General features: G+C 38.1%; 3 protein-coding genes across 5 annotated transcripts; 2 read left to right on the top strand and 1 right to left on the bottom strand.

The window, feature by feature from the left end:
- Positions 1-989: 989 nt before the first annotated feature.
- LOC126790667 (uncharacterized) lies at positions 990-3,054 on the top strand. 2 transcript variants are annotated; one of them, XM_050516997.1, is made up of 2 exons: positions 990-2,338; positions 2,928-3,054. In XM_050516997.1, exon 1 carries the CDS (start codon positions 1,430-1,432, stop codon positions 2,306-2,308), a length of 879 nt encoding a protein of 292 aa, XP_050372954.1. In that variant the 5' UTR covers positions 990-1,429; the 3' UTR covers positions 2,309-2,338; positions 2,928-3,054. The 2 variants fall into 2 exon arrangements, with proteins under 2 accessions (XP_050372954.1, XP_050372953.1); XM_050516996.1 differs by lacking the exon at positions 2,928-3,054 and adding an exon at positions 2,552-2,792.
- A 1,600-nt stretch (positions 3,055-4,654) lies between these two features.
- Positions 4,655-8,304, top strand: LOC126790896 (isopentenyl phosphate kinase). 2 transcript variants are annotated; one of them, XM_050517267.1, is made up of 13 exons: positions 4,655-4,842; positions 5,159-5,389; positions 5,514-5,611; positions 5,703-5,745; positions 5,848-5,909; positions 6,016-6,072; positions 6,202-6,237; positions 6,322-6,399; positions 6,524-6,590; positions 6,688-6,750; positions 6,908-7,011; positions 7,099-7,245; positions 8,170-8,304. In XM_050517267.1, exons 1-12 carry the CDS (start codon positions 4,761-4,763, stop codon positions 7,195-7,197), a joined length of 1,020 nt encoding a protein of 339 aa, XP_050373224.1. In that variant the 5' UTR covers positions 4,655-4,760; the 3' UTR covers positions 7,198-7,245; positions 8,170-8,304. The 2 variants fall into 2 exon arrangements, with proteins under 2 accessions (XP_050373224.1, XP_050373223.1); XM_050517266.1 differs by lacking the exon at positions 8,170-8,304 and having other exon boundaries at positions 7,099-7,556.
- Positions 8,305-9,907: 1,603 nt separating this feature from the next.
- LOC126792454 (uncharacterized) lies at positions 9,908-10,360 on the bottom strand. The gene has a single exon (XM_050518869.1). The coding sequence runs from the start codon at positions 10,358-10,360 to the stop codon at positions 9,908-9,910; it is 453 nt and encodes a 150-aa protein (XP_050374826.1).
- Between the last annotated feature and the right edge of the window lie 2,483 nt (positions 10,361-12,843).

Genomic DNA, 12,843 nt, shown 5'->3' with positions numbered 1-12,843 from the left:
CGTGTCGGATCCGGACCGGGCTCGAGCTTTTGGGCCCATTTGCCACCTCTAATTATAAGCATGAGGTACATATTAACATCAACTTCCTACATGTAACTCTCTTGTGCCAAAATTTGTCAAAATTATTTTGTATTATTTCTTAAGTTAAGGAAGTCACAAGGGTTAGACAACAAAAGTATACATATTTCTCATTTATTTTTGGAAAATATATTAATAGAGGTATTATCGGAACAAATATCGATTCCTGTTGTTTCAATTAATCATTTAATCTCAATCAGATGACCCCCTTGGATTTTCAATTCAGGGTTGTTAATGATTTAATTTCTAATGAAGAGGTGAGACTCACACTTATTACAATTCCACCATATATAAATAAACACTTAAATTCTCTATAACTAAATCATTTCCTCTTTTTTTTTCATTCAATTCTCATTAAGTAAACCTGTCATATGTTGAAGAAACCTAGTTACACATCAATGTTTTAAACGTGTATTGAGCCCCATCATTCCCATCAAGAGGCGGGAGGGATGGAAGTAAAGGGAAAACGTAAGTTGCATCATAAATTCATATTACAGATCAATCAAGAGTATATCAGCTCCCTACTATACGTTAATATAGTATAGACATCGGGGTATTAATGTAAGTTGACAATAATCTATTAAACAAAAAATAATGCGCAATTAGGTGACAATTAAAATGATATTTTAAGAGTGGGCCAAGTGACGCACAGACGCAAGATATTATATTCGTGACTTGTGGCTGTAAAAGGTAACAGATGGCGGTAGACGAGGCACCCAATAAAGTCAGATACCCTATAATGGAAAATTTACCATTTCCATTTAAGGGAAAAATCTATCAACATGTGTAAACCAAAACAAGAAATTTATTAATACTAATAATAGTAAAAATCTCCTCGAATGGCGTCAAATATCTTTGCTCGCTTATTGGACCAATGACCCACCACAACAACACCACACCCTTCATCAAAAAAAATAACACCACACCCCACTCGCACACAGCACGAACGCGCCTACGTCGACCACATTGCGTGAAGGCAGTGTCTACCACGCGATCACGGTAGCATGTAAGTTGGAGAGGGGTATAGTGATTTCCGGACGACGTCCTATCAGACCAACGAGGCCCAAGGCAGCAGTGCAGCACCACGACGTTAAGCTTTTGATTCGAGAGAGCCACTGACACCTAGCAAGCCAAAACTCACTGGATGCATGGTGGGACCATGAACTCAATTACAAACGCCAACAAGGGCGAGGCTACAATCGCACTCGGCCCTACTTAGAAAGAAGAAGGGAAGAGAGAAAAGGCCATTTAGAGTTCAGAGTTTTAGACCGAGATCAACTTCTTGTTGTTGTGTTCTTGCTTTTCGTAGGTGTGTGGTGAGACTCCAAGAGTGAAACAGAGTAGGGGAGAGATGGAAGGCGGAGAGAGCAACAGTGGCGGCAGTAGTAATGCCGAGGGTCCTTCTGTTTTGAATCGGATAATGTCCAAGTACCGCCCGATCGCGCCGAAACCCTTCACCGGAGGCTCACTTACGAATAAGCTTCCTAAGAGAACCAAGAGGAAGTACGTCAGGAAGAATAGGGAAGAGCTTAGCAGGAAACACGAAGTGACGAGTGAACAGTGCGTGAAGACGCTGCAGCTGATGGAGAAGAGTGGTAGCAGCGGTAACGAAAGCTCCATGCGCGGCGGCGGATCTAGCTTTGAGGTTGATGCTAGGGTTGTTGAAGACAACAACCACTGGTTGAGCCTGAGCGTAGCCGGTGATCTGACCGCGGCGATGGGGAGGAAACAGGTTGTGAGCGTGTCAGATCCGTCCACTGTAATGGATCGGATGGGAGGAGTGGTGTCGTGGGTGACGGTGGAGTGCGTGAGAGGATCATGCATGACCGCTCCGATTTCGTCACAAGGGTTTGAGTTCGGTTTGTCCGGGGTTAGTGCCGAGGAGGAGAGAATGAGGAGATTGGAGAGCGACGTCTGTCCGGGGTTCATATCGGATGGTTGGAACAGAGTGCAGTGGCTGAACGGAGCCTTTAAAAGGATGGTGATGATGACGAGGCAGCAGCAACCGCTGCCGGAGGTAACAGTGTGGTTGTTGATGACTGAGGAGCTGCCGCTCACGACGAACTCGGCGTTCACTTGCCAAGTGAAACTGAAATACACCGTGGTGGAGAGTCAGAAGAAGGACAAGAACTACTACTCGCAGTTGGTGCCATGTGATTTGTGGAGGATGGACGCCGGTGGATTTGCATGGCGGCTCGACGTTAAAGCTGCCCTCACTCTCAGCGTCTGAAAGAAACCAACTCCGTCATATCCCGATCAGGTATAATATGCTTCCATATATGGGATGTTGCCATCCACGAATTGAATCAAAGTAATCTGCTTCATAGTTCATACATATATTTCTTTTAGACAATGAGGTCTATTAAGCACACATATACTTTGCCTTGCTTTCCAACAACCATTAAGTTAGATATTTATCAGATAACCACTGATGTCTTTCTATTTTTGTCGTTGTCGTTGTTGTTGTTGCCAGGTAATATAAATCCATGATAAGACTCATAAGAGGAAACTCTCGACTGTTCTAATGTTTGAGTCTCCATCTGTCCGTATATATGCGACCCCATTATTGTTGTTTACTGCATAATCAGCTAACCATCTGGCTCGTCGTTTTGAGTTTTGACCAAAATGAAAAATATCGGAGAGACAAAAACCCAGCTTGGGTGTGGCATCAAACCGCGGCAGTAAATAGTAAAAAGTAAAAAAGTGACAGTTAGATGTAAGCGGAGAATATTTACTATATATTATTTATTGATCTAATGTTAAGGGTTTCATGAGGATGTCCCCGTCATTTTGCGTTTTTACTTGGCTGCCACGGGTCTGAGAAATGACGCATTTGGCCTTTTCGCCAGGTGGTGAGTGTGCTGATGTACCACACCAAAACGACTTTGGATGCTTCTTCAAACGTCACAAAACGGACTAACAGAGGGAGAGAGCAAAAGGAAAGGGAGCAATTGTTCGTTCTCTCGTGATGTTTTTTTTTTTCCAATGGTTAATTGGTTAATGAGTTCGGCAAAGTTTTTTCTTTCTCGCTTTCCTCCCATCCAATTTTCTGCAAATGATGGATCGATATGGATTTAGTTTTGTGTATGCTGAATTTGGAAGTTTTTTGAGTTGGTGATTTTATTTTTCATAAGATATATGAAATGAAGGTGGTAAAATGTTAGGTAGTTATAGATAAGAGGTGGGGTTTGTACGTGTTGTCCTCTTTTGTATGATTTCACTGGATTTGCTACAAATCCTACAACACTATCAGGTTTTTGGAAGATATTGGTAGATCACTGTTAGGTTTCGCTCTTCTTGATTAGAATTAAGCTCTCTTCTCCCTCTCTCTCTGGTATCTTTAGTAGACCAAAGATCAAATATTAAAAATACCGAGAGCAGAAACTAGTAAGTAGCAAGAAGGGATTTTAGGGTCAGACTTTTTGAGGTGGTGTCATTTATTTCTTCAATTCTTTCAAATTGGTAGTTCATAGTTCTAAATTGTGTTGCTTCATTGATCATATATCACGATATGATGCGGCTATTAGCAGAATTCTTTGCCTTCACATCCTACCAACATCCACCTTTAACTAAGTGATGCGGTGATTGTGCTCTACTTATTTTTTTTCTTCAACTTGGCAACCAACATCTCCTAATTCTGTTGGTTATAAAATTACTCATGTTGACAAAGCACCAATGTCTGCTTCCATTTAGGCATAGTTAGTTGTTGATATTTGTTGCATGGCTTTATAGATATAAGAACCCATATATATAAAACCATGTATTTGGCCAAGCACAAAGTCTTGAAATCTCATAATTTGATTGAACAAATGGAGTTAAACTGTGTTCACAACTTGCAGCAGTTAAACTGTGTTCATAACCCGCAGCAAAGCGCGAGCAACATTGCTAGTGAACTATAATTTCATGCCTATATATGCTACTGCAAATAGATGGTGACTAGTAATACATCGATATGTTGGAGTTTTGAATAAGATAAGATAAAAATAGAAAGAGTGGGAAAATAAGTAGGGGTTCTATTTGCATCTCTTATATTGTTGTTTGTACATCCATTGCTAAATAAACATCCTAATTAATTTTACTTTTTGAAATAACTAAATACACCTCCGTTTGTTTACTATAATACCTCATTGTTCCATTAATTTTGATTGGGAGAAAAGAAGTGAAGAAATATCTAAAACTCATATTTTAAACTCAATAACGATAAGTAATTCCCCCGCAACTGTTTCTTCCTCTTATTTTTCATCAAAAAGTTTCAATTTCTACCTAATTTGTATTAGTTTTTCGTATTTGTTAAATTCTAATCTGCACCCATTGCAATCGAAACTTCGATGGTTGTCGAATTTTCTGGCAATGACAATTCCCATCCTCGGTGACGGGAAAATTCAACTTTTAGAGTTATGTTTTTGTGAATTTGACAAATTTTGAGAGTTTTAGTAGATTTGGGGAATTTGAGATATTTTGGAAGGTGTATTTGATTATTATTTGATATATGTTTTGTGTAAAATCAAATACAAATAGAAATATTAAAAAGAAATACATACAACAAGCAAATGATCCCTATAAGATGAAGAAAAAAAATAGACGATGAGGTCTGGGTTGTGACTACTGTAGATTGCTCACTCATTCCCACTTTCGAATTCTTTGTCAAACTGCAACTCAAACTCAAACTGTAGAACCCAACAATGGACGAGAAGAGTGACACAACTTGGCAACAAAGCGGTTCTGTTCATCTCACAAAATCGATTCGTTGCATCGTCAAACTCGGTCTGTTACCTTCTGACCTTTACACTCATTTGATATCATGATCCGTTTGTTCATAGCTTTGTAGAATAAGGTTAGAAGCTCCTTTGGTTAATCGGGGATCGATAAAGTTCAAGCCTTTATTCAAATCAATCACTACTTCGATGTGAGAAATCGATGGGATCATTGTAAATTGAGCAAAGGCAGCTCCTTTTTAACTTAGGCTAATCTAATGCTGTGCCATTTATATCTAAGGGAAACTAATTTGGATAAATTGTTGCATAAAATTTGTTGGTGTGTCTTATAGGTTGTTAATATGTGATTTTTACTCCTAGTTTAGGAGGTGCAGCAATTACTTGCAAGAATGAACTAGAGACCATAAATGAAGAGAATCTCAAGACGGTGTCCTCGCAACTGAGGCAATCAATGATTGCTGGATCTTCTTCTGGAAAGGTTCTTGGGATGGATTGGAGCAGGAAAGCAGGAGAATCAGAAGTTTTATCCACTGTGGATGGTTTTGATGATCAGCCAGTTCCAGAATCGTGCCCTTTTATAGTTGTTCATGGAGCAGGTTAATTGCTTAGCTTAATTCGTGAATTTCAAGTTACATAGAATCTTGTCCATGTACAACAATTGAAAGAGTAGTAGAACTGTCTAGATAAGTGCAGTGGTCTAATGTATAGTCTACAATTCAGGTTCTTTTGGGCATTTTCAAGCTAGTAAATCTGGGGTTCATAAAGGAGGATGGAATCGACCCCTGGTCAAGGCTGGTTTTGTTGCCACCCGCATATCTGTAAGATATCATGCCTTGTTGGTTGTATTTGTATGCACAGTACATATTTTCCTCCAACTCTGTGCTTATCATGTCTGTTTCAATTATTCAGGTCACCAATCTCAATCTTGAAATTGTTAGAGCCCTAGCCAGAGGTATTCATCTACCTAGTATAGTACAACCTTTAGAGCAAGAATTTGTCACTGAGAACTGTATCAGCTCACTTTTCTGAGTTCTTATATGTCATTTCCTTTCAGAGGGGATTCCTTCAATTGGAATGTCTCCATTTGCATGTGGATGGTCAACCCACGAAAGAAATGTTAGTTATATGATGGTTTTAGATGTTGTTACTCTGAAGTTATTTTATAGTTATTTTCCTTATTGTGGTTTTGAACTTTTGTTTGACAAGTTTCCTGTCTTTGCAGATAGCCTCAGCTGATTTGTCTGTGGTGGCCAAAGCTATTGATTCTGGTTTAGTACCTGTAAGTTTGCTATCCTTAGGTGACAAATTACACTTCCTTCTGTCCTTTGTGGTTTGTAAACATACTTGATTTCCTGATTTCTTTCTTATTTTTCTCTCTGACTAGTGTTAATTGTTATCTGCTTCCAAGGTTCTGCATGGTGATGCTGTACTTGATGACTTACTGGTACTGTCTATCTCATAGAAACTGATATGTTATTGCTTATGGTTAACCTGAACTGATGGCTTGTTAACTGATTTTCCTGACCAGGACTGCACCATTTTGAGTGGAGATGTCATTATTAGTCATCTAGCAGCGCACCTGAAGCCTGACTACGTTGTTTTCCTTGTATCCGCCATCTGAAAAGAGACAGATTTGTGCATTATTTTGGAATTTGAAATACAGAACACACATCTTGACAGTTCATACATTTCAATATTAGACTTGTTTTCCTATTGATTGTGAATTTAAGACAGATGTTCCAGGGGTATATGATCGCCCACCATCAGAACCCGATGCAGTACTGCTGAGAGAAATTGGTAAGGTCAACTGATGATCCCCTATATTAAATGAAAAGAAATTTAATTTAAGTAGTAGCGATCTTAAATTTGTGTCCGCATATATGTTCATTTACAGCTGTGGCTGAAGATGGGAGCTGGTCTGTGGTGAGGCCAACACTTCAGGACATGAATTATCAAGGTGAGCTTGAAGAACTCCAGTTTTCCCTGAATATAATGAATCACTTTCTGTATTAGGACTTTTGCTGAAGTTTTACTTGTCCAGTTGTAATTTATCTTCTTTATTAGTCTCTAGTATATACATTTACTTGGGGAGAGACTTATTGTGATATCAACAGTCAAAACAAGTGTAGCAGTTCATGATACTACTGGTGGAATGATGACCAAGATTGCAGAAGCTGCAGTGATTGCAAAGCTAGGAATCAATGTCTATATTGTGAAGGTAACATATTAATCCCTCATCTTCCCGTCGTTCTTTCTTCCATGTCGATGCTCATAATTTCACATAATTAGCTGGTGCTTCCAACAGGCAGCCACAAGCCATGCATTGAGGGCCTTGAGTGGTGAATTGAAAGGCGAAATTACTGATGACTGGCTTGGAACATTAATCCGGTTTTCGAGTAAATGACCATTTGTTGCTAGAACAGTCCAGGCTTCAAAGAAAGACAAACTTCTGGTACTGATTCCATTGAACCTTATTATATGAATTGTTTCTTACAACTAGAAAACTTACCTTATATTTTGTATCTATGTTAGAGTTGGCATCTATGATTAAGGATCCACATTATACACTAAATACACTAATTCAGGGTTGAATATTTGGAATGCTGGCCTGTCTATCTGTATTATAGTTGACCTTGACTAGGTTTAGTATTAACTACATCTATATATAAATATGGATGAAGAAGCCGAAAATTCCAACATGTGAAATATAAATAAATAAAATCCTCCTGTAAACTACGACCGCCGAACATAAAATAAAACAGATAGGTAAAGGGAAGAAGAGTAGACATCGGCTATAAAGATGAGAAGTCTGAAAGATCAGCTGGAATGCGTACTGTAAAATAAGCTACCAGAGTCCATTAAGCTACCAGGGAAAAGCCTCATAAGAGCTTGATATTGCTAATTTTGGTTAAAATAGTGTTCTAAAAAACTGAATAGCATGGATATAGCATAGAGATGCAGAAACATCAAGAAACCAGTATGTGAAACTTGACTACAGCTAGCTTCCTACCTCTTGAAATAAGGTAAAGGCTTGAGTAAATTTTTTCTATCAATGGTGTAGTCCGGAAGATCGCCAGGGATGCATATTTGAAAGTAATAAGAATCAGAACAAAGCAGAACTAGTTAAACGATAGCATAATCCAAAGTCTTTGTCGTTTGTTCCTCTGGCAATCCAAAGATTTTAGAGGATAAGATTGTGTGATGGTTCCATCTTCTAAATTGAACACAAAAGTACTAGCACCATCTGGACGTTTTAAGAAAGAAGTGGTGTGGTATATGAAATTTCGCTGGCAGTTGGGGAAGTTTGTTGCCAAAACAGAGACTGCACGTTTGTCATCCACAAATAGTGTTTCATCTCCAATGCTTCTTGTTTCAGGTAGCTACTCAGCAACGGAGCCATCTCCGTTGAACACCACCTTGTAAACCTTGAAACCACAAATCCTAATTTTTGCTGTAGGTCTCCTTTAGTTGACTTGACCAGATAGCCATAACGACGACAGGCAAATGGTATATTTCAGGTCTGACTGGCTTTGCTTCTGGCATGTTGGTGTTGCTGCTATCAAGATTCACGGATGCAATCTCTCCACGGCAGCCTACTTCATAGATTTGGCTCTTGTAAAATATAAAGTCAGCATTGTCGTAGACCTTCCCTTCGGATACGCTACAGAATAATCTCTTTATTAGCTATCACAAGCATGGGTGGAGGAAGCAGATCCTTGTTATGCTGGCGAGTGTGTTGGTTTTCCTGGTTGTAGTATTTCACAAAAGACTGATAGAGTTTGCTTGCAAAGCGAACATGGTCAGCAGGTTCCAGCAATTTATCTAGAATAAAAAACACAACCGTTAGAGGGAGACTCCCATTCTGGGCTACTACTGCTCGAGGCTTTTGTCATCTTATGTGTTTTCATGGCTCCAAGTAGTTGACATAAAGCGTGGAAACCCTATTTAAAATTACTCGCAAGAGAAAACGTCATCTATCACACAAATAAGAAAACAAAGAGATTCTTATAAGAATAAGGTTGTAGGAGATCAATTTACTTTGATTTGGACGATCGTAGATTCAGTACATGTTGAATTATGAAATGTAATGAAACATAGAGAATGAGGAAGACGAAGATTGATGATTTCCAATGTTTTCTTCAATCTGAACAAAAACACAACTCGAGAGAGCTAAATAGCCAAGAAAAATAAAAAAAAGGCTAACTACATCATTACCTACCGAAATGTAGCTCCCGGAAAAAGTCTATCACTAGGGCTAAAACAACTTTAAACAACCAGAACAAACGGAAGGAGAGGCCATTTGAGAGACAAGCAAACATGAATTGAGGAGAAATGCGTGCGGCCTTGCTCTCTATCCTTGTACAGCTCCACCACACTGAGCCCTGCACAGCTCCACACACCTTCACTTCAATAGTACAAGTGAAAATAAGTAACAAAGAGGTCATTGACAACAAAGAATTGATGAGTTTGGTGGAGCAACAATGCAAAACTTTCTGAACACAATTGAAGGACACTTAATCTCAAAGAAGAATAAGAGTAGCTATTTATAATGTGGGGCAATCTAAAACTGCAGCGTCCTATAATGATATGGAACTCCTATGAGATGCAGAGTTTGATAGCAACACCCATTATTTGTTAACTTGTTTACAAATATAAAACCAATTTCATCGCTATAGGAATTAGGAACTGCTAGGAAACACCGAGGCACTGTCAACCTATTCGATGTTGCCTGAGAGAAATAAAGATCAATCCTGACTTGATTGGAAAGCGGATTTTTACTGTTTCCATTCGATATATTTGCTTGCCTTAATCTTATATAAGAGTCATAAGACTGGTTTTCAGGTTTGAGGAGCTTCGGTTCTGTCCAGTGGTGCTCGAATCAGTAATACTGTCATTAATATGTTGAATTACAAGTTTCGTGCCTTCGTGGACGAGCTATTATCTGATAATCGTGATCTCAAAGTGCCAAACTTTCATTGTAATCACCAATAAGTAATAAACATCATACCGTTCATATTTATTTCTTCAAACTAAATGAAAGAATCAATTTAATCCTTACAATTACACAAAAGAATAATGAATTTCTACCCTAACTGGTTATGAGTAATTATGACCTAAAGCCCCAGGCCAAAACCAGTATCCATATGCTGTGTTGGATGATTCAAAAGTGAGACAACAGGTTTCGAGCTTGTGCCGAAACCCGATCTGTTCTCAGGGAACAGTTCGAGATAGGGTATTTCCTTCATCCTTTCCTCAGAACCTCTTTTCAAAATCTCATTCTCTTGAATGACTTGGTGTTCATGAAACTTAGACCTCTGCAACAACCTCACAAGTAGTTCCTCCTTCTTTTTCAGAACAGATACTAACGCCCACTTCTGTTGTTGCTCTAGGGCATACAGCTCTTTCCTACTCAAGCCATCCAACGCCTTTCCCGTTCTCTGCAGTTTGTCTAATTTCAGCGCCGCATATTGTCCCTCGAGTGCATCAAGATCATTGTCATTTGATTTTTGTTCCTCTTTGTTCACCGCAGTTTCGCAGTGGTGCTCCTCAGGCGGATCGGATTCCATCTTGGTTGGGAGGACCAGACCGCCCTTATAGTCCTTATATCTTGAAAGAGTGTGTTCCACACTGTTGCTTGAATACTCATGAAGCGTTCCGTCGCTTGTGAAAGAGATGAGTGCGATGCAGAACAAAGAATAGATAATTCTTTTGCTTTCTTGATCAAAGTGGCCTGCCTCCTCCTCCCGGGAATTTCAGACTCTGGCATCCTTCTTATTTTATCTGGGTATTCTTGCCCTATCTTTTTTGCGATATCTATTGATGGAGTAACCGAGTAAGTACACTAATGACTCGTACGGATCGATGCACTTGTATATATAGGAGTAAAAATAGAGGGAAAGTGCGATATGATTAGGAGACAGTATCACAAATGGATAAGAACAAGCAAATCACGCCGAATTGGATACGTACTATTTAACCATTGCTTGCAAAAGAATAATCTAGGAGATTTTTTACTAAGATCACACGTATCAAATTTTATTCACTCTTTAGATTTTGTTAACTCCTTCACTTCTCTTTTACTAAAATTTCGTCGGCCTTTCCGATTATTCCAATGCTTTCTAGAATGCTTATTATATTTTTTTCCTATGTATTGATCTTATCACGAGGAAACCACACCAAAAAGAATAATAGAAAATTACATATTAGTACCAGACAATATTTGAATTAACTAAAAACTCACGGGTTTGTCTACTATACATACGATGCATGTTATATATCTCACATTCGACGGTTGATAACAAATATTATTTTTGACCTTACTCACAAAACAATGTCGACCATCGGATATAAGATGTATAACATGTATAATTTATACTTGAATTTTTCAAACCTCATCCTTCATATTTCTTATACAAATTAGGACATAAGCCTATACCAAAAAATGAGTGGACCAAAAACTGATTAAGTAATTAATGCTGAAATGTCTAAAATACCACTATTTTCATAAAAATTACCAAGTTGTCATTTCCATATCTAACAAGTTTATCTTTTTTTTAATTGTTTCCTACAATTTTAAGTTTTTTGGCTAAACCAACGACAATTTAGAGGTGAGCCAAGATATAAAGTTGTATATTACATCATGAGCTTTCATTTAAGTATCATATTGCATATATTTCAAGAAACTTTAAAATTTTGAAATTTGTTCACCAAAAATTATAGTAGCACTTAATTTCTCAATCGACCGTAGCAGCTAGATTCATAATCGACAGTAGTAGCTACATTGCAAGTCGGCAGGTAATACATTTCAAGTCAGCAGTAACAACTAGCTTCATAATCAACAGTAGCAAGTAGTTTTCAGGTTGATAGTAGCAACTAGTTTTATTGTTGACAATAGCAGATAGTCTTATAGTCGATAGTAGCATTTTTCTAGTTTGCAGTAGCATTTAGTTTTTCAGTCGACAGTAGCATGTACCTATGTAGATGTGACATGTGGTAGTGAGAATGAATTTTGAATTCTCTTAAATGTGATGTGCTAAATATGGGCAAAAAAATAAAATATCTTATGACATGCGACAGCTTGTATTATATTATCCTTATTTGTAACTTTTGGTTCTAATCTATATTTTTATAACACAAACTCATTTTGTTAACTAAATAACCTGTGAAGTTACGCATATATCCTTTAACCATATGTTAATTAAAAATTTTGTTTAATTATATAAGGGATATAAAGGTAAATAGAAAAATTAAAACATAAAAAAAATTATCTCTTATTCTATAAGGAAGTTACAAGCCACTACGTACAATGTGGGAAGTGATTCACACGCATATAATGTGTTGATGACTAGTTTGTCCTATCAAATTAGAATGTGAGTTTTTTTTAACCAAAATGTTGTATGTCACTTATTAGTAATTTGTAAACAGAATAACAAAGTAGGGAAGAAAAACATCTTCTTCTTTTTTGTTACAAACGAAGTCACCAAATGAAGTGCACTGGTGATAATGGGCGATATATAAGTTCAGTAACTAACATTAAATAACAAAAACATCATTAATTAAAAATATATAAATAATGAAAACTTCAAAGAAGAGCTCCGAAAATTCTAACAATAAAGCAAGTTCTTGATTATCATTTTGGTCTATAGCGTATTATCACGGACCTAGCCATTCGGCTGCCACACTTGGTCTATGCGGCGCTTCATCCCCATGAAGTCAGCCTTATCTAACGGGGCAATATACTGGTTTCGCCATGCCTTAGGCTCATTAGGGGATCGGCTCCAGACCCCGACCAGTTTGTAGGGTGACCTACTCCCTTTTTTGACGTTAAGTCACTGACTAGCGACAAGCTCCCCAAACTTAACCGGATCGGCCTGTCTGAACCCCTAGGAAGGGGCAATCATATATCTCTCACACTCTTGATCATGGAGTAATCTCACATATACATGAAGCTCATATAACCAGCGACGCCCATGATATACACTCCAAAAATGGGACGTGACAGTATGCACCCTTCCACCATGTTCTTGATCAACCCAAAGGACGACAACAA

This window comes from Argentina anserina, chromosome 4, assembly GCF_933775445.1.
Source record: "Argentina anserina chromosome 4, drPotAnse1.1, whole genome shotgun sequence".
NCBI lineage: Eukaryota > Viridiplantae > Streptophyta > Magnoliopsida > Rosales > Rosaceae > Argentina > Argentina anserina.
This window is presented reverse-complemented; position numbering and strand designations above follow the sequence as displayed.